At 38.4% G+C, this 20589-nt stretch overlaps 1 protein-coding gene across 4 annotated transcripts in view; it reads right to left on the bottom strand.

The window, feature by feature from the left end:
• COL14A1 (collagen type XIV alpha 1 chain) overlaps positions 1-20589 on the bottom strand; it is a 264888-nt gene that overhangs the window by 44149 nt on the left and 200150 nt on the right. For all 4 annotated transcript variants that reach the window (XM_062188053.1, XM_062188054.1, XM_062188052.1 and 1 more), the window contains exons 38-40: positions 18434-18529; positions 17160-17213; positions 16720-16773 (exon numbers count right to left, since the gene is read on the bottom strand). In XM_062188053.1, the coding sequence (XP_062044037.1) occupies positions 16720-16773; positions 17160-17213; positions 18434-18529 (204 nt within the window). The remainder of the gene's footprint in view (positions 1-16719; positions 16774-17159; positions 17214-18433; positions 18530-20589) is intronic.

Below are 20589 nucleotides of genomic sequence, written 5' to 3' on the forward strand. Positions count from 1 at the left end.
CTGGGCCACAGAAGAGAGCTGGATTGGAAGAAGAGCAACTAGGACAAAATCTGGCACCCCAACTGGAACTAGAACCTGGGGTGCCAGTGCCGCAGGTGGAGGATTACCCTAGTGAGCAGTGGCACTGGCCTGAAAGTATTGAATTTAGAGACTGGGTATCGAAGACAAAGACCCTAGTCTATTCTAGTATATTGTATTCAATCACTGAGATTTTAGGGTTGTTTATTGTAGCAGTTATCTGTATTTTTTTACTATTAGTTCTGTTCTTTAACATTGATCAAGAATATTAAGTCTGAGAAAGCTACAATGATGAACCTTGATAAAATACAGATTGTCACAGAAACACGGACACACACATACACACACACACCTTTTCTTGGACCTGATAACTAAACAACAAAAATTAATACCTAAAGAAATTATTTTAAACGGAATTTAAAGATAGTATGTCCAGGGGGCTGGCGCTGTGGCATAGCAGGTAAAGCTGCTGCCTGCAGTGCCAGAATCCCATATGAGCACCAGTTTGAGTCCTGGCTGCTCCTCTTAAGATCCAGCTCTCTGCTATGGCCTGGGAAAGTATAGAAGATGTCTGAAGTCTTTGGGCCCCTGCACCCATGTGGGAGACCTGGAAGAAACTCCTGGCCCCCGGCTCTTGGTTCTTGGTTCCTGGCTTTGGATTGGCACAGCTTCAGCCATTGTGGCCATCTGGGGAGTGAACCAGCAAATGGAAGACCTCTGTCTCTCTCTCTGCCATTGCCTCTCTGTAACTCTGTATTTCAAATAAATAAATAAATTTTAAAAAAAGAAGAAAGTCACACAAAATTCAGAAGATGTAAGAAATGGACAGGACATTAGAATTCATTCAGATCAACTCCCTCATTTTATAAGAAAAACTAGGACCAGGAAAGGTTAGGGAATCTAATAATTAAAAAGACCAACTATTAATGTCTTATTTCTTAGATGAAATTCGCATAAGAGAAATGAACTCTGGACACATATTCAATGACTTAACTCTTTGAGCACTGCATAGGGAGTTCACAGACACTGCGAGTGATCCTACACATGACACACGGCCAAGACTATTGCCTAACAATCGAACAACAGCACTACTGCTGGAATCTTCCTTGACTCATTTCCAGGCTGCTTCCAGAGGGGAAACATTTCAGAAACAAATAAGGGCAGATTTACTCTGAGAGAAGCAAACTATCACATATTTTCTTAAAAGAAAGTTAAAGAAAATTGAAGCGTTTCAAGGAAGATCAGCAGGAAATAACACATTTACTCTTCTCTCTGCATCCCTGGAAAGAAGCTCTTAAAAGAAACCATCTTATGGGTTACAATGGCTTCCCCCCTCCCATAACTTCCCTCCCGCCCGCAACCCTCCCCTTTCCCGCTCCCTTTCCCCTTCCATTCATGTAAAGATTCATTTTCAATTCTCTTTGTATACAGAAGATCAGTTTAGTATATATTAGGTAAAGATTTCAACATTTTGCCCATATAGCAACATAAAGTGAAAAAACTACCATTGGATTACTAATTATAGCATTAAATAGCAATGTACAGCACATTAAAGACAGAGATCCTACATAATTTTTTTTTCAAATTAATTAATTTTCTATGCCATTTCCATTTTAACACCAGGTTGTTTTTTTTTTTTTCATTTCCAATTCTCTTTATATACAGAAGATGACTTCAGTATATAATTAGTAAAGACCTCATCAGTTTGTGCCCACACAGAAACGCAAAGTATAAAAATACTGTTTCAGTACTAGTTATAGCATCACTTCGCTTTAGACGACACATTAGGGACAGATCCCACATGGGGTGTAAGTACACAGTGACTCCTGTTGCTGATTTAATAATTTGACACTCCTGTTCATGGCGTCAGTAATCTCCCTAGGCTCTAGTCATGAGTTGCCAGGGCTATGGAAACCTTTAGAGTTCGCTGACTTTGATCTTATTCCGATAGGGTCATAGTCAAAGTGGAAGTTCTCTCCTCCCTTCGGAGAAGGGTACCTCCTTCTTTGATGGCCCCGTTCTTTCCACTGGGATCTCACTCACAGAGATCATTCATTTAGGTCTTTTTTTTTTTTTCCATGATATCTTGGCTTTCCATGCCTGCTATACTCTCATGGGCTCTTCAGCCAGATCTGAATGCCTTGAGGGCTGATTCTGAGGCCAGAGTGAAGTTATGGGAGGGGGGAAGCCATTGTAACCCATAAACTATACTTTGGAAATTTATATTCATTAAATAAAAGTTCAATAAAAAAATATATATATATGCACTCCCATGTTTTTTGTTTTTTAGAGTTTTGAGCCCATTTTAATTACAGTGATTGGTATAAACGTATAAGCAGCTTCTGTTAATTCAAACAAGTGAGACAGATAATTGTCCTGATTGGCCTAATTGTTAGCATGTTGATCAATCAATTGAATTGGAGAGAAAAAGATAATCAGGCCCAGCCCTGGACCTTGGTGGCCGTTTGGTGAGTGAACAAGTGGATGCAAGATCTAGCTTTCCCCCCCAACCCCCATAACTCTGCCTTTCAAATAAATAAAAAATAAATCTTAATAAAGATAATCAAGGAGCTACAAAGACTGCCTGCAGTTGTCAAGATCCCCAGAAGCATTCTAAAAGGCCTTAGATACTCAGTTAACTACACAGATTTTACTGAAACAAATTCAAAAGTCTCTGTCCTCATTTAGCAATATCTTCATACTTTTTTAGGTGTGCAAAGATCACCAGAATGATGTGTATCACAGCTAAATCAAAATCTGAATTTACAGAAATGATTTTATCTGGGCAAAGATGAACTATCTCTGTAGGAGTTTTATATTTAAATACTATTTGTACCAAGTTCAAACGTGTACCAATATTACTAGATATCAATTGTGTACCTAGTGACCAGTTACAGGAGTCATGGAATGTCAACCAAGGTTGGGGTGTTTGGTACAGTGTTTAAGAAGTCTTTTGGAAGTGATCCCTGTTAAATTTAAGAGTGGAAAAAGAGAGGGAGGAGATGTACAATTTGGGACATGCTCAATCGGACTTGCCCAAATGATGGAGTTAGAAATGTGCCAGGGGATTCCAACACAATCCCATCAAGGTGGCATGTACCAATGCCATCTCACTAGTCCAAGTGATCAATTTTCTCTCATAATTGATGGCTCTGATAGGTCTAAGAGTCAAAGGGATCACACAAACAAGACACGTGTCTGCTAATACTAACTGATAAAATCAAAAAGGGAGAGAAGGATCCAACATGGGAAGTGGGATACACAGCAGACTCATAGAATGGCAGATGTCCTAAACAGCACTCTGGCCTCAGAATCAGCCCTTAAGGCATTCAGATCTGGCTGAAGAGCCCATGAGAGTATTGTAGGCATGGAAAGCCAAGATACCATGGAAAAGAAAAAGACCTAAATGAAAGATCTCTGCGAGTGAGATCCCAGTGGAAAGAACGGGGCCATCAAAGAAGGTGGTACCTTTCTCTGAAGGGAGGAGAGAACTTCCACTTTGACTATGACCCTATCGGAATAAGATCAAAGTCAGCGAACTCTAAAGGTTTCCATAGCCCTGGCAACTCATGACTAGAGCCTAGGGAGATTACTGATGCCATGAACAGGAGTGTCAAATTGTTAAGTCAGCAACAGGAGTCACTGTGTACTTACACCCCATGTGGGATCTGTCCTTAATGTGTTGTCTAATGTGCAGTGATGCTATAACTAGTACTGAAACAGTATTTTTACACTTTGTGTTTCTGCGTGGGTACAAACTGATGAGGTCTTTACTAATTATATACTGAATCGATCTTCTGTATATAAAGATAATTGGAAATGAAAACAACCTGGTGTTAAATTGGAAATGGCATAGAAAATTAATTAATTTTTAAAAAAATATTATGTAGGATCTCTGCCTTTAATGTGCTGTACACTCTTATTTAATGCTATAACTAGTACTCCAACGGTAGTTTTTTCACTTTGTGTTGCTATATGGGGCAAACTGTTGAAATCTTTACCTAATATATACTAAATTGATCTTCTGTATATAAAGAGAATTGAAAATGAATCTTGATGTGATTGGAAGGGGAGAGGGAGCGGGAAAGGGGAGGGTTGCGGGCGGGAGGGAAGTTATGGGAGGGGGGAAGCCATTGTAAGCTGTACATTGGAAATTTATATTCATTAAATAAAAGTTTAATAAATGAAAAAAAAAAGAAACCATCTGTCAGTGCTCTCATCTGTGATGGCAGCATCAGCATACTTTTGTGAACAACTTGATCTATGGACACCACATGGAGGCACGTGGAAGGGAAGACAGTGTAGGTGAGTTTAATTTGTCAGTGGATACAGTGTTTTAGTGAGATCAGATCAAACCAAGAGGCTGGATAAATGTTCGTTCTATGATCTTCTCCACACAGAGCATCTTCAGAGGCTGAATTTTTTTTTCTTTCTTTTTTTTTTTTTCTTTCAGGACAGGAATCATGTTTTATTTGCTGTTATAATCCTGACACCTTACTAGCACACCACAGACACACAATAGATGCTAATAAATGCTTAACATGAATAAAACTAGAGATTCCTGGAAGAAGTACTCTGCTTATCACGTTGAATAAGTAAGTGTTAACTGCAGCTGTGGAAATGTCTAGGCGGCAGGAGGAAAAGCTGGTGTCATTCCTCCTTGCCTTTGAACCCTCAGCAAGCAAGTAGGAAACTTACTGAGAGTCATGTACCCTGGGAAGCTGAAATTTCATTCCAATAGGCCCTTTTAAATTTTTTTAAACTTTTGTGATAACATTTTTTTTAACTTTTATTTAATGAATATAAATTTCCAGTGTACAGCTTATGGATTACAATGGCTTCCCCCTCCCATAACTTCCCTCCCACCCGCAACCCTCCCCTCTCCCACTCTCTCTCCCCTTCCATTTGCATCAAGATTCATTTTCAATTCTCTTTATATACTGAAGATCAATTTAGTATAAAGATTTCAACAGTTTGCACCTACATAGAAACACAAAGTGAAACATACTGTTTGAGTACTAGCTATAGCATTAAATCACAATGTACAGCACATTAAGGACAGAGATCCCATATGAGGAGCAAGTGCACAGTGGCTCCTGTTGTTGACCCAACAAATTGACACTCTAGTTTATGGCGCCAGTAACCACCCTAGGCTGTCGTCATGAGTTGCCAAGGCTATGGAAGCCTTCCAAGTTTGCCGACTCTGATCATATTTAGACAAGGTCATAAAAGACAGAGTGAGGATAGTAACCAATGATCCTAAGAGTGGTATTTACCAGGTTTGAACAATTATACAGCATTAAGTGGGGAAGATGACCATCAGTGATAACATTTTTAATTTACATTGTAGTCAAATGCTTAATGCTCCTTTAGATCAAGGGTTCCTCTCTGTTTCTCAATACCCCACCCCATAACTCCACCTTGCAAATAAAATGAATAGATATTTTAAAAAAACATTGCGGGCCAGTGTTCTGATATAGGGTAAAGCTGTGGCCTATGACGCCAATATCCCATATAGTTTCTGGTTCAAGTCCTGGCTACTCCACTTCTAATCCACCTCCCTGTAAATGTGCCAAGGAAAGCAGTGGAAGATAGCCCAACATGTGCCTCTGCACCCACTTGGAGACCCTGAAGAACCTCTTGGCTCCTCAAATCGACCTAGCTCCAGCTGTTGTGTCCATTTAGGGAGTGAATCAGTAGATGGAAGATTCTCTCTCTCTCCCCCCTTTCTGTGTATGTCTCTCTCTTTATCTTCCTCTCTCTGTAACTCTGCCTTTCAAATAAATAAATATATCTTTAAATCCAGAGTACAACAAATAAAATGTAAAAAGACCTTAATTCATCAGGAATAGAGTGAAGGGCTATAAATGATAATCAAATGAAAAGATGTCAATTTCACTAAAATGCATTCAATTTTAGGGGCCGGCGCTGCAGCACAGTTGGTTAATGCCCTGTCCTGAAGCACCAGCATCCCATATGGCCACTGGTTCTAGTCCTGGCTGCTCCATTTCTGATCCAGCTCTCTTCTATGGCCTGGGAAAGCAGTAGAAGATGGCCCAACTTGGGCCCCTGCACCCATGTAGGAGACCTGGAGGAGGCTCCTGGCTTTGGATCGGCACAGCTCCAACCGTTGCGGCCATCTGGGGAGTGAACCAGCAGATGGAGGACCTCTCTCTCTCTCTGCCTCTCCTTCTCTGTGTAACTCTTTCAAGTAAATACATAAATAAATCTTAAAACAAGGCATTGAATTTTAAAACAGTCCCAGACCATTACAACTATAGTAATGTTTCATCCCAATACAATCTTATGGCTACTTTCCTAGGAGCAGAATCAATGGGTTAATGTCATCACAGGAGTAGGTTCACTACAAAAGCAAGTTTGCATTATCTTTTTGTCTCTGGCCATCAATGCCTTCTGCCATGTTATTACAGCAAGAAGGCCCTCAACAGGTACAACCCCTCAGTCTTGCACTTTGCCACTTCCAAAACTATGAAACAATAAATTTCTGTTCTTTATGAATTACCAGATCTCAGGTGTTCTCTTACAGCAGCATGAAACAGACTAAAGTAGGACAGCTGCATTGTTCACATGCCACTGCAAAACCACACATAGCCCACCCTGGAAAGTCGTTAAATCTTACAGAGCGTCTGTTATAGCAGCACAGGCGGACAAACAGCTCTCTGCAATGAATCTCCCTATGCATACAGCACTCAGTACCAGCACACTACCCACCATGGGCAGGTTGGTCAGCTCTTACAAGGGCAGGGTTCACACCCTTTGCTCCCTTCTTCATCTCAGGATAAGTATCAGCAGAGGAAGCTTTTTTATAGGAAAACAACAAATGTGGTGGACAAAATTTTGTAAAATGGCTGCATTTTATGGTGTAAAATAATTGACTCCAAATTCTAGTTTTATGATTCAATTTATCTATAGTCAATGTTCACTGAATATTTTTCAATATGTTAAAACTGTATTTGCATTTCCCAAAACTTTCTATTGTAAAATTATCACATCAAGGAGCCAGTTTGAGGTGTATGCTTATGAATTAAGTATCCTCATAAAATCCAGAAACTTTATTGCAGCTCAACTCATAGTAGCTAGGATATGGAATAAACACAAATGTCTGTCAACTGAAGAATGGATAAAGAAATTATGGGATATGTATACCATGGAATACTATGCAGTGGTAAAAAATTAAATCCTGTCAACTGCAACAAATTAGATGCAATTGGAAAACATCATACTTAGTGAAATAAGCCAGTCCCAAAACAACAAGTACCATATGTTCTCCCTGATCTGTGCTAATAGAGCACCTAAAACGTAATCTATAGAAGTGAAATGGACACTTTGAGATGTGATGACTTTGAACAGCCCTTGTTTAGACTGTTGAATAACTTTTTCTTAATACTATTTGTTGAACTCTTTACTTCTAAAGAGTGTATAAAGTTAGTTGAAAATAGATCTTAGTAACAAATAAGAATGGGAATAGGAGGGGGAGGAGGAAGAAGGGTGGGAGTGGGAGTGGGAGGCAATGTAGGAGGGAAGAATCACTATGTTCCTAAATTTGAATTTATGGAATGCATGAAGTTTATATATGTTAAATTAAAGGTTTTTGGGGAAAAAAACAAACTTTAAGGAATGCAGAATGAATATTAGGAAATAGGTTAAACAATAGCATAAAAGCAAATATAGCATATTAAAGAAATTCACTTAAGCCAAATAAATGTTTTGGAAAGTATATAAAATCAGCTGCTCACAGTGAAGTTTTATTATATGAATAGCTACAGGTATTTGTTTCCTTTTCACTATTTCCACTTGAAAATATTAATACAGACCCACAGCCCACATTAAAAATAATTTTTGCTATAAAAACTTAAAAGAATTTTTATAATTTCCTTGTGAAAACATTTGGCTCTGAGCAATTTATTAAGTTATTATTGGTTATGATTTAGCAGCAAAACAAAATTTAATCTACAATTTGCTTTCAGAATCACTAATATTTGAATGAACACTAAATGTAACTAAAATTCGCAAAGCATATGTTCTATAGACATTTAAAAAACATTTATTCATTTACATTTTTTCAGTTTCTTTTCCTTATGCTAGAGAAAATACATATTATAAATGCTTTTTTCAGGTCTTAAGCAGTTTTTTTTGGGTAGGCTCTTAATATTTTTTGTAGTCTCCAGGTACTATGCCTACTATACCTAAAGGATGAAATCCCCCTACTCACAATATTGAGCTGAAATTAAAGTCAGAAGCTGGCACACGTAGGTTTATGTAGCTACCAGAAATAGTGACATGGCTATTCATCATCCACGGCTTCTTTGAATCCTGCAGTGGTAAATCATACTAGCCTTAAGATTCTGGAATATGGACAATTATTAAGGTTCTCCAACTACCACTGCACTCTTGGGTATAACGGGATCCGTAAGCAGCTGATACCTGATGAGTTTGTTGAAAGGGGACACACATACATAAGGGTTGGAAAAATGCTTGAAGAAACCCCTGAAGTACAATTTCAACCTTGTGGTGAGGCCTAGACCTCCTGAGAGTGGAGCAGTGTGGCAGTCAGCCATAAGAAATAAGGCCGCTATTTGCAGCTAAGAATTAAGAACCACCACCAGATTAAGAGGCCAAGTAGCAAAAAGCCACAGACTGCACACTGGTCCAGGCTGGAGATCCAAGATTAATCCCTATGGATGATACCAGTTGGGTCGCCTGAGAAATTTTAGTGATATAAACACACACTCAAAAATGTATATGTAAATATACATATGTGACACACAATTTTAAACATGTACACTTTTACACGTAATTTAATGGATATATAAAAGTCAACGTGTATATTTTTACTCTCCAGTGATAACTTCAAAGAATTAAGTCACAAAATATTAGCAATGTTCTGTCAAAGAATTACTTTAACATATAATAGGACTCCTGCAATATATGCAGGGTCTTTAAGAAGTTAATGGAAAATGCATATCATGAAAAAACTATACAAGGATTTCAATTTTTTTGTACCCAAAATGAATTTAGCTTTTAATTTCCCTTTTCCAGAAAGTTTGTGTAGTACCCTCTTGTTTTTGCAGCAATTCTATAAGCTGGCTAGTTATCACAATCACTGAGCTGTTTTTAGACTGTACATTTCTAAGTTATGCTTAAAATCTTTGATATCTGTATTTCTGAGAATGAATTCCAGGAATCTGTATTAACATTAAAAAAATAAAGCAAGAAGCTATGGCTGGGTGTAGTGGGCTAAGCCTCTACTTAAAGACAAGCATCCCATATGGGTGCCAGTTCCTGTCCTGGCTGCTCCACTTTCGATCCAGCTCCCTGTTAATGTGCCTGGGAAAGCAGAAGATGGCCTAAGTGCTTAGGCCTCTGCACCCAGTGGAAGACCAGGAAGAAGCTCCTTGCTCCTGGCTTCTGATCAGCCCAGCTCTGGCCGTTGCAGCCATCTGGGGAGTGAAGAGCGGATGGAAGACCTTTCTGTGTCTCTTCCTTCCTCTGCCTGTAAATTTGTCTCTCAAATAAATAAAAATCTTAAAAAAAAAAAAGCAAAACATCAAACAAGCTGATGGTTTAAGTTGCTTAATTTTAAGTGTATAAAGTTAATTAAAAATAGATCTTAGTAAAAAACTAAAATGGAAATAGGAGAAGGAAGAGGAGGGGTGGTACGGGGGTGGGAGGGAGGGTAGGGTTGGAAGAATCGCTGTGTTTCTAAATTTCTATTTATGTGATGTATGAAGTTTGTATAGCTTAAATAAAAGGTTTCTGTGGAAAAATAAGAACTATAAAAAAAAAAAACACACACACACACACACACACAAAAATATCTGCCCTGTTTAGGATCTAGCAGTATAGGAGCCAGAGCACAACTCAGATGTTATTGTTTGCATTATGTCTGTGCCCCAACAGCAACAGCAACCTTTAAAGCCAGTGATAACACAGGACAAAATGACCCAGCCATTGTTGTCTTCTCAGAAGTGTGTCGATACGCCGTTCTCCATGGAAGGTGGAAAGTGATCAAAGAAAACAATTTATGGGTGTAGCGTTAATATTTACTTAAGAAACTGGGATCCTCCTGCCCAAAATGCTGGGTAAGACATCTCTAGCATCAAGTCCCACTTTTTTTTTTTTTTTGACAGGCAGAGTGGACAGAGAGAGAGACAGAGAGAAAGGTCTTCCTTTTGCCGTTGGTTCACCCTCCAAGTCCCACTTTTTAATAAATATCTCCTTTGTGGAAGATTTTTGCACAGTCACAAAATCCCACAGCAATCTATATTAACATTATTTGGTAGAGAGAAAGAGAGTAGTGTTGGATTAGAATGCTGGCTCCTACAGTTTCTGTGTGGCATTTTACAGTTCCAACAACTTGGTGAGTTTCAGGCTCTTTGTAAAATTGGGGTAACAGTAACTCATATTCCTGGTTATTCTGAAGGTTAGAAAACCTAACATTTTTAAAGCACATATTCAATAAAGATGGTAGTCATTGCTAGTTTCTTAAGTTAATCTGCCAAATCCTGATTGCATATGCTATCATCACTCTGGCTGACTAGGAGAAAGTTTTCCTGGGATTTTATGAAAATCCATACAGAGCCACAAAGAAGAAAATTAATTCATTCTTTCCACCAAGTTTTTGAAGGTGTATTACATTTCCTCTCTTACATGAGGAAGATGCTGTGAGGGATAATTATCTCAGACCTTAATATTCCGCAAACTACTGGTTATGGATCTCTCATTACTGCTTTACATTTATAATAGGAATTAAATCTAGCGAGTTGAGTCAAGTTCAATTTCTCAAGTATATTCTTTTAAGTCTAATTCACCTTTGATGAGATGGGATCATTCATCACAATATAGCCTTTGTGTAACATCAAAGCCACACATATAAATAAAGAAGCAAATTTCAAGTGTTCTTTCAAGGTAGAATTCACTTACTTTCTCTTTAGACTTCTCTGCTTTGCTTTATAATCTTTCAAGACATCTTATTATATCAATTATAAGCATTATAATTAGAAAATATCCTAACTCATTAGGATTTTCCTAGAGAATAGTAAATACTGCTAATGCTAGCTAAAAATGAACTCTTTGTAGAAATGCTTTATATGGATTAATCTTCAGAACAACCCCAAGGAGTCAATTTTTTTTTACCCTACAACTAAGAAAAGTGAGTCTTATAAACATTTTTTGAACCAATGTCACGTGACCAGGGTTGAAACTCAGGTCTGACTAAGCAAAATATAGGCCATTCACCACAGGGCCAACTTGCATCCCAATTCCCTCACAAGTTCTGCAGGATTCAGATGCAGGAAGTTGTTTAAGTATTTCATCTTTTATACATGAGGCAGGAAGGCTGTGGTTGTGGCATGAGGGAAGGAAACATTCCAAATTAAGTCTACTTGGATCTTAAAAATGAATGCACTGTGCACCATGGGGGCATCACTATCTTTCAGATGTCATAGAAATATACCTCCTTGTCATTTTCATTTCTTGTTTCTTTGACATTTTATATAACCACCTTAAGAATTGGAAAACAGTTTACTGACTCTGATCATATTCAGACAGGGTCATAGTCAAAGTGGAAGTTCTCTCCTCCCTTCAGAGAAAGGTACCTCCTTCTTTGATGTCCCCGTTCTTTCCACTGGGATCTCACTCGCAGAGATCTTTCATTTAGTGGTTTTGTTTGTTTGTTTGTTTGTTTTTTGTTTTTTTGTGTTTTTTTTTTTTTGCCAGAGTGTCTTGGCTTTCCATGCCTAAAATACTCTCATGGGCTCTCCAGCCAGATCCAAATGCCTTAAGGGCTGATTCTGAGGCCAGAGTGCTGTTTAGGACATCTGCCATTCTATGAGTCTGCTGTGTATCTCGCTTCCCATGTTGGATCGTTCTCTCCCTTTTTTATTCTATCAATTAGTATTAGCAGACACTAGTGTTGTTTGTGTGATCCCTTTGACTCTTAGACCTATCAGTGTGATCAACTGTGAACTGAAATTGATCACTTGGACTAGTGAGAAGGCTTCTATAGCCTTGGCAACTCATGACTAGAGCCTAGGGAGATTACTGATGCCATAAACAAGAGTGTCAAATTGTTAAGTCAACAATGGTGTCACTGTGTACTTACTCCTCATGTGGGATCTGTCCTTAATATGTTGTCTGTCCTTAATATGTTGTCTGTCCTTAATATGTTGTCCAGTGTGAAGTAATGCTATAACTAGTACTGAAACAGTATTTTAGACTTTGTGTTTCTGTGTGGGTGCAAACTGAGGAAATCTTTACTTCATATATACTAAATCGATCTTCTATATATAAAGACAATTGAAAATGAATCTTGATGTGAATGGAATGGAGAGGGAGTGGGAGATGGGAGGGGTGAGAGTGGAAGGGAAGTTATAGGGGAGAAAAGCCATTGTAATCCATAAACTGTACTTTGGAAGTTTATATTTACTAAATAAAAGTTAAAAAAAAGAATTGGAAAACAGAAACAATTTGAACATTTCTACTTGTAGTCTTTGATATAAGTGATCCTCAACAGAAAAACTGTTGAATTTTCTTTTTCTTTCTTTTGCTTTCAGCTCTCTCTCTCTGACTCTGTATCTCCTCTATAGTTTCTCTAAGGACCACCAGGATGTCTACTCTGAGGATGACAAATCCACTTTCCATCAGAAGAGTTCAAAAATCACCTACTAGGCCCGAGCTTACAGATACCAAGAAAAGAAAGGAAACAAGAGGGAGGTGACAAGATCCACAGTGGGAAAAAAAGATGAGACCAGAATGCTTTTGGTTGGAAGGGCTCAGAAGGAAAAGTGGATGCCTAAAGACATTCGCTGTCCAATCTGAGTGTTCACTGTTGCTTTTTAAAGTGTTAACCTGCACTACGGTCCTTTGGCTTCCCAGGAGGGACAGGAACTGGTTCAGTGAAGAAATCCAGCTTTTGCTGGACTTGCTTATGGCCTCAGGCCCAGAGTTAAATAAGAGCTGCCTCTAAGAGTCAAAAGTTCTCCTTGGGAAAAGACAGAATAAGCCAGAAACACCAGAAGAGAACTTATTCCACCGTTTTCACTATTACTATTTGTGAAGGTCTCCCTCCTTCCAGGCCATATTCAGAGGTATCATTGGCACTATCTTCAGGAAAGTGGTGCTAACCTTCCACTTGTGCAGCTGATGCCAGGTTTGGGCATTAGTTCTCGGCTGTCAATACGAGCAGGCAAAGATGAAAAAGAGGGAAGGAGCAGTAAGGAATCGCACACTTCACTCACCAGCTCTTCAGACTGAGGAGGTAGAAGCACTGATTGAGCATCATCACAAATACTGCAGCCTCCTCTGCCCACAGTAGGTTTTCAAGAGAAATGTAGACCCAGCAACATCAAGATATTTAAGTGCTCAAAATGAAGGAAAAGCATAGTTCTGCTTTCCCGATTCCCTAGAAAGTCAAGCTGAACTGGAGAGCTTTCTGGAAGTAGCTACCCATGTATTTTCGTAGTGTCTCATCCTCCTCTGTTCACCTCCAAGCTCTTTTATGGCATGGTTGTAATTGCTGTTGTTTTTATTATGTTTCTCTCAATGAAGCCTTGCCTTTCTGGATGTCCTGAGGCCAAACAGGAATAATCATGAGGTGCTTGTTCTTGGTACCCTTTCAGCAGTCCCTTCCCTCCTACCACCTAACCAGAGAGACCTAGACCTCCAATGGAGCTGTCTTGCAGGCTTCTCCATGGCCCACATCTGTCTACTACCATGAAAGCAGGTCTTGGGCCTCCCCCCTTATGGCCCTGCTAAATAACTATCTAGTTGTTTCAGATCTTCTCTATCCTTAAACCCCCAGATCACCCGACTCAGCAGATCAGAACCAGTTAAGTAACTGTTTTCTCCCACGCTGCCTGACTTCCTTCTCTAGCATCTCTGAGAAGACCCATTGGCTTTCCTGGTCCAGGGAAATAATCACCCTTTGGACTCCATGGCATCCTTCCATTTCTGCTTGGCAAATGGTCTACAAATTGCCTTCTTAATTTCTGACATGTTCTCCTCTTCTAGATTCTTCTCTCCAGGCAATGAGGGACAACTCTTGGGGCTGGCACTGTGGTGGCAGCAGATTAAGCTGCTGTCTGCAGTGCCGGCATTCCATATGGGCAACTGGTTTGAGTCCTGGCTGCTCCACTTCCATTCTAGCTCCCTGCTAATGCTCCTGGGAAAGCAGTAGAAGATAGCCCACATCCTTGGCCCCTGCACCCACATGAGAGACACAGATAAAGTTCCTGGCTTCTGGCTTTGGTCTTTCTCAGCCCTGATCATTGTGGCCATTTGTGGAGTGAACAAGCAGAGGGACAATCTCTCTGTCTCTTTCTCTGTCTCTCTGTCTCTGTCTCTCCTTCTCTGGTACTCTGACTTTCAAATAAATAAATGAATCTTAAAAAAGGACAATTCTTTCCAGGGTGAGCATAATACATGGCTCATTGTATGTGATCAATTAGGATATGGCTGATTGATACACACACACACACACACACACCTCTCAAGCAAGGCAGGCATGTTGCACCATTCCATGGCATTACTGTGTTTTTACCCCATGTGAATGACATTCCCTTGAGACATACACGAATAGCACTGCCATCAAATATCTTTTCTAAAACAATCATCAAATGATTCATAAAATATTTTTTCTTTTATAAAAAATATGGTTCTGTAAGGAATGAGTATCCTCTAAGCCCAGCTTAAAAAAAAAAAAAAAAGAAAGTGCCTTTCCATCCCAGAAGTTTTCAAAAGAATCAGATGCACCCTGAATGTTTTAGTTCCACATTGAGAGAAGGAAAATTTAAATCCAGACACAGCTACCTCGTCAGTCTCTTATAGCTCCATTGCTTTTAATTCTATAGAAGAACACAACACATTTGCAGGCACAGCAAAATATTTATGTAAGGCTCAGGCTGGTATATTGGCTTTAAAAGAAAGAATTCTAAAACCAAATGACCCAAACACTAATCCAACATTTTTGATTTTGGAGTTCTTTGCCAAGATTGGACTCCATGCATAGGTAAATCAAATAAACTCACTGAACCAAATCTCCAGAATTGCCGTTTTCAGAATGTCAGGAATCAGGAAAGAATCTAGGTGTGTAACCACACAGGATCTTGGCTGAAGCCCTTTGCCAAAAAACATAAATACTTCTACATACTCCTTCCATGTATACAGGAGCTTTATAATAATCTAACTTTTATAGAAAGTAAAAAAGGCCTTTTTCAGTTTCATTTATCTAACCATGTTTTACAGAAAAGTTCCATTTGTTGAACAGAAACTACACTGAGATTTTAAGCAAATCAAAGTTTGGTGTAAAATAAAAAAAGAAAAGAAAGTGGAAAGGATTTAAGACCCCATATCTTCACTTCTATAGGAAAAACAGTTCCTATTCCTAGGCAGTATAGTTACCCTGAACTAAAGACAGTGTTTGAATAGAAAAATGAGTCTTCCAGGCAACTGTTTGCTGACCTAGCAGGTAAGCTGTACCAGAAACATCAGGAAACGCCAATTGTGTTGTCCTTAATTGGACTGGATCTAAGTGGTTGTCACTCTATGTAACTCAGTCTTAAGAAAAAATGTAGAACTGCTCATATGTCTAAATTAGTGACGGTTTAAATGATAAGATTAGTTTTTTTGTTTGTTTGTTTTTTTTACTTGCAGAAAATTTAATGATTTCGATTGCTTTCAAAATCCTCAACCTGGAAAAACAGACACTTCTAGTGAATTTGTGTTTACCTCCCCAGTTTTCTCTCTTGACAACCTTCTCCTATCTAAGCAATACATGCATACATGTGTATGAGTGTGTGAGTGCACACACACACACACACACTGTACTCTGATCTTCAGCAACACTAAACCATGTACAACACAGGAAACATCCCACCTTCTCTTCATGGCTTCTCTTTTGTATGTTATTCTCTGCTTGTCATAGCTTTCCTTTCCTCACCCTCCTGGCTTCCTTCCCTCTTTCAGTGACGACTCAGCTTAGACGGTCACTCCTCTGGGAAGCGCTCCACAATCTTGCAAGTCTGGCTTGGTTATCCCTTCTTTGTGTTCTCATAGGGCTTTGCCCCCATTATAGCATGTAATAGAGTTTCTCATTTAGTTATATTTCCTCTCAGTAAACTGTAAATTCTTTGAAAACAAGAGGCTCCAACCTGACTCAGAAAACTTTGTCAACTCAATGCCAGATGCTAACTTATCCATCCCTGACCATATTTATGCTCGGTATTATTGCTGATGACTTGAACAGGTTAAAAGAACAGATAAATGAAGTACACTAAATAAATAGAGATTCTATGCAAAGACATTCATTCTACTTAAATTTTAACTCACATTATTCTTGATTTCCTTTGGCCTCATGATGTAAGAATTTGAATTAGAAAAATCTAAATCAATGGCCCAAACTCAGAAGAAACCAGATTCACATAATGAGAACATTCGGAAAGAACCATGGTAGTCTGGAAGGTCTGATGAAAGTTTCCAGGTTTTGATGAAAGTAATGGACACAGGATATGTTACTGAAGGGAAATGGATACAGGGTAGGTATAATGTAGCTAGACAGGAGAAAACAAAATACAGAAACTGGCTTGACTTCCCAACGTGGAAACTGCCAACAGCCAATAAAGACTCGATGAAAAGTCTACTTCACTAAGGAGCAATCAGAACCATCCTTGGGCGGGTCCTTACCCTCTGGCCTGGTGAACCATCACGTCCAGGTGAACCAATGCCTCCCGGGATACCCTAGGTAGAAGACAAACAGAAATTCAGATCCACAGAAAGCGGTCAGTCTCATTCAACTTCCCTGAAACAAGTCAAAGCCGCGAAACAAAGCTAAAAGCAAAATGGTGAACCTTGATGACTTAGGTAGAGTTCAGTCCTGAAAGTTATCCACGGAAGAGAACCTTAGCACCACTATCCCAACCCCAGGGCCCACTAGAGCTTTCCTGCAGAGCATCAATGTGGGTCTCGGATGGAGCTTACGGTAAATGAATACAGGCACACAGTCTTTAATATGGAAACCATTTGTTGCCAAAATCACAGCTGACTTCAGAAACTACAGCCTCTTTTCCTTGGCAAAACTCTAGAGCCAATAATAGCATTAGACTGAAAAATATTAAAAATAATACCTGTGGGCCAGGAAGGCCAGTATCTCCTTTCTCTCCTTTTTCGCCTGGCATTCCCTGAATATCCAAAAGCACAGAGAGTTAAGTTCACATAAGCAAATTCTTAGTCTTAACTTCTCCCTGCTCTGACTTGTAGAATATGCTTCAACACGAAATTGCTTTAACACTAACATCCAAAAGAGCATATTTCACTCCTCACATTTGCTATGCCATTTATGTAAACATTCCTGTGAAGCTGAACATTAAACACCAGAATAGTTTCAACATAGAATACACAGTCCAACATTGCTAAGCAAATACCCTAAATACATGGGAAGGAGAGTTGATTTTTCCATATTATTTATATTTTAGATTTTAAAATCTCATACCTATGTAGATTTGGTTTTATTTTGGCTCAAAAAACATGAGTAGAATATAAAAATAGAAAAGCCAACACAAAACCTAAAAAGTAGTAACACCTCAACAAAATGTTTATCATTTATAATCATTTGATTATACAAACTTGCATGCTGATACTTTCTAAAACATAAAAGTAATTCTGTAGGGGAAAACTCTCAGCTAAGGAGACAGAAATACCATCTGCAGAAGGGTTGCTAAAACGTGTGTTTAAAGGAATCTGGTTACTTTAAATATTAATTAGAGACAGATCTTATTATTTAAGCTTATACCTTATTATTTTATTATATATTTTATTATTTTACTATTTAAATTTAGATCCCTATAGGAAGATTAATGAGAATCAGTGAGTGGAGTTACACTTGTCTTCAATGGTTCAGAATAGCTCTGCAAAGGAATGTTAACTCTATAAATACACCATCTAAATCTAAAACTCCCACTCAGTGTGACTGCACTGTGATGCCAGCTGCAATTAGGCTCATGAATAAATGGCTTTCTTAAAGCACATCCAAAATTCCTAAAAATAAATATTGAATAACTTAAATTTGTGTAACATTTATTCTTTTTTACTTAAGAATTTAGCCAAACAGGAAAACAGGCTATACATGATAAGCCATATTTTTCTCCCACAGACATAAATTTGTAGTTTGTGGATATTCTTATTCCCTGCTCATGCACCTGTATTTAAAAGACCTCCAACAATGAGCGAAAAGAAAAACAAACCAAGTGGCTAAGGACATAGCTGGAGAAGAGGCTCTCAATCAATCATCACTTTCAAAGGGACTGAGGATCATTATTAAAGCACAGAAGACAAAAGTTCATTCTTTTTAACCTCATGGAAAAGTGGATGAAACCCTTCTGAATGTTTGCACACAACTCACGGGCATTCCTTGAATGGACAGACCACTTGGTCCTTGAGGTCCAGGGGGACCTTGGGGTCCTGGAGGGCCTGTTTCACCACGAGGTCCATCTGGTCCCTGGAATACAAGACAGAAAAGTCATTCTAGAAACAAGTTAAACTCTTTGATACCAAGAAGATATTTCTGCTTAGGGCACTTACCATGTATTTCCTTATACAATTTTTCCTAAGCATGAGACATACAAACAGCAGCAAGACACTAAGCCTTAAGTGATTCCTCTCCCAGGCAAAATGTCATCCGTGAACTATATAACAGCAAACACACAGGGATTGCTACAATCTTATTTTTTTTGTTGTTTGCTTCCCTAAGTGAGAATGCAGTACCAACTATGTGAGTAATTAGACCCTCCACATGCCATAATAAATTCAAAGGGCTCAAGTGCTTCAAGACTGCCCTCCTGGGCTGTGACGTTTCAGTCACCCAGCTGTACTTGATTCTCTCCATCTTCATCACTGTCAACTACCTACCTCAGGGACATGCCTTTATATTTACTGAGAACTTTGCACCTGGCCTCAGTTTGCTTTCTCACCTTGGAACTGCCATCCCCTATACTTCTTCAGTGCCCACCGAATGACCTGCTGTAGGCTCTGTATTATTTGTTTACTTTCTTTTCAGGATAAGGTATCTCTTTCACTTTAGTACCCTTTCTATAATTTGGACTCTGTTGTGGTTTAAAAAATGCCGCCTCTATAATCAGAAAATCTACTTATCCTCAATTTCTTCTTCCCTTATTCTGTGACTCAAACTAAAGCTATATTTTATGCAGTTAAAATTGCCAATATTTGGGTACCACCTTATTTATTTAAATTAACATAAAGATGTATATTTATATGATGTACTTGATATTTTGGTACATGTACACATTGTATAGTATTCACATTAAAATAATCATATCAAAATCATAAAACATTTATCATTTCTGAGAAAAAAATCCAAAATCCTTTCTTCTAATTTTGTTGATATATTTAGTATATTATTACTACTACAGTAGTAATTACTATTAAAGGCACCCTACTGTGCAGTAGCATAGCACAATTTCCCTCTCTTATCTAACTGCAACTTAGTGTCTGTTGACCAAACTTTCCCTTCCCATCTCTCCCTCCTATACTCCATAGCCTCTAGTAACCACTGTACTACTCTCACTTTTACCAGATCAACATTTGTAGATTCCACAGATGAGTGACATCACACAGTATTTTTTTTTTTAAGTCTGGCTTCTTCAACTTAACCTAATGACCTCCAATTCTATCCAAGTTGTCTCAAATGCCAGTGTTTAAAACTTTGTAATGAACATGTAGTATTCCATACTGTATCACATTTTCTTTATTCGTTAATTAACTGATAGACATTTAGGTTGTTCCCATTTCTTGGCTATTGTGAATAATGCTGCAAGAAATATGGAAGTGCAGATGTCTCTTTGACAGATTGATTTCATTTCCTGTAGTTATTTCACTTGAGAACTATCTTATGCATAAGCTTGGGGAATCCACTACCTGAGTCAAATAATACAGAAGAAAAATCGTAATGGGATAAATAAAGATAAATTCAGTGAGAAGATGGAGATCTCATAAGAGTTAGATGAATGGGGAAAACCACATGGAAATGTCCAACAGTTTGGTAGTCAGGTGAAATCTGGATGGGATTTGGGGTAGTTGAAGACAAATTGTTAGGTGAAGTTATTAAGGAGAGTTTGTTGATACAGTGAAAGAGAAAATGGATAAAAATGAGATAAAAATTATATAGGAGAGAAAGAGAAGCCTTGGAAATAATCCAAAATGAAAAAGTGTAAGAATTTAGGGAGAGAATGAAGATATAATGTGGTAGTAGTGTAGAATGGGCTAAAAGAGGAGAAATATCCAAATAATGGGATGTCCAGTTGTTTCAGATATTGTATATGTCATAAGCAATATGGGAATTAAACCATAGCCAATGGAACTTGTAATGAGCAAGTAATGGGTGACTGTAATGAGAGGAATTTCATAGGACTTCTAAGGGAAGATAAGTCATATGCAGGTTGAGAATTATTTTGGAGATGAGGAGGTAGAAGCACTGAATGATAACTGTACATAAAAGTATGGTATAAAAGGAAAGAAGATAGAGGTATCTAGAAGTTTAAA

The sequence above is a fragment of the Lepus europaeus genome, chromosome 4 (assembly GCF_033115175.1).
Source record: "Lepus europaeus isolate LE1 chromosome 4, mLepTim1.pri, whole genome shotgun sequence".
Taxonomy (NCBI): domain Eukaryota; kingdom Metazoa; phylum Chordata; class Mammalia; order Lagomorpha; family Leporidae; genus Lepus; species Lepus europaeus.